Genomic DNA, 1,193 nt, shown 5'->3' with positions numbered 1-1,193 from the left:
AAATTTAGGATGGTTTCTGTGCAACATTTTATAAATGAGGCCCCTAGACTCAAGTCGAGGGGTGTCCGAGCTTTTATTTTGTTTATCCTTGAGATTAATCTCCAGAGAGTCTGAATTTAAATCTAAGTTCAAAACTTACCTTTTCTCTCAGGTTTACAACTTCTTTTGATTTTTAAAGTTGAATTTTCTGATCTTGATGTAAACTTTATGATTGCTTTGTAGTTTTTTTTACTCTCTTTTTTTAGATTTTTATCCTTTGTCTTTTTTGTTCAGCACAATGGTCATCTACTGTTGTTTTTATTTGTGCTATATGACTGATTTGATTTGATCATGTAGATCAAACTCGTCCTTACTCACCATACAGGCGGCCTGTACAGCCTCACTTAGACTTGCAGCGTTTGGATCACACCAGAACATGTGACATATAAAGTCTCCAGGTCCCTCTGCCATTATGAATGCAAACGTGTGCACATCCTTCCCAACTCCCATAAATGACAGGAAACGCACACGACATTCAGAAAGAACTTCCTCCGTCTGTGACAATGAGACAAGAAATATCAGTGTGGTTATCTAATAAAATTTTTATGATACAGCATTACATATAATACTCAAGTACCGCATAATGTCAACAAACAGAAACCTGACCTCAGAATTCAGAATAGTGAGTGTAGCGGACGCCACGTTCACAGTCACAGGTGTCCAATCCTCCTTGTCTTTGCCGTTAAGAGCATTCTCCAATGCTACATTAATCACATCCACGCCTTCAAGAGACAGATACAGACACGACTCAACTTCAATTTCAGGCAGCTAACTTTGATTTAAACATGAAATGCATACATGCTATTTTAAGTGCTTACAGTGTATGACATAGCTACACAAAAATGGGGAAAATGCAGGTAAAACTTGTACTTTGTGTATAATAGTATAATGCAGTGCCGTATAATAGCAGTTAATGAGGACTCCCTACCAGCTGGCTTTGTCACTGGCACACGACCCAAGTACCGCACCTGGAAGCGCTGGACCAGCTCGTTCTTGGGAGCTGGGAACTCTGAAGGAATAAAGATCTGATTCAGTCTTAATGGTATCATTTCATTATTATCCATTACAGTACTCACTTGAGAAGGAGGGAGAAATATCTGATGCACACGTGTAGTCAAACCCAACAGTCAACAGTTACATACTGTACTGCAGAC

At 39.1% G+C, this 1,193-nt stretch overlaps 1 protein-coding gene across 1 annotated transcript; it reads right to left on the bottom strand.

Moving 5' to 3' along the window:
• Positions 1-20: 20 nt before the first annotated feature.
• Positions 21-1,177, bottom strand: LOC107577027 (amyloid beta A4 precursor protein-binding family B member 1-like). The gene is made up of 3 exons (XM_016263147.1): positions 968-1,177; positions 646-761; positions 21-534 (listed from the first exon to the last, which is right to left on the bottom strand). Exons 1-3 carry the CDS (start codon positions 1,101-1,103, stop codon positions 307-309), a joined length of 480 nt encoding a protein of 159 aa, XP_016118633.1. The 5' UTR covers positions 1,104-1,177; the 3' UTR covers positions 21-306.
• Positions 1,178-1,193: the final 16 nt, after the last annotated feature.

Source organism: Sinocyclocheilus grahami, unplaced genomic scaffold (genome assembly GCF_001515645.1).
Source record: "Sinocyclocheilus grahami isolate Dianchi unplaced genomic scaffold, SAMN03320097.WGS_v1.1 scaffold4913.1, whole genome shotgun sequence".
Lineage (NCBI taxonomy): Eukaryota > Metazoa > Chordata > Actinopteri > Cypriniformes > Cyprinidae > Sinocyclocheilus > Sinocyclocheilus grahami.
The sequence above is the reverse complement of the archived record's forward strand: the minus strand, read 5'-3'. Positions and strand labels throughout refer to the sequence as shown.

What these genes read in the sequence shown, in the direction of transcription:
- LOC107577027 (XM_016263147.1), bottom strand. Translation starts at nt 1,103, where the DNA reads ATGGATAATAATGAAATGATACCATTAAGACTGAATCAGATCTTTATT. An exon ending in GCCAGTGACAAAGCCAGCTG is followed by an intron (nt 762 to 967) that starts GTAGGGAGTCCT and finishes TGTCTCTTGAAG; the next exon opens with GCGTGGATGTGATTAATGTA. An exon ending in TCACTATTCTGAATTCTGAG is followed by an intron (nt 535 to 645) that starts GTCAGGTTTCTG and finishes TCATTGTCACAG; the next exon opens with ACGGAGGAAGTTCTTTCTGA.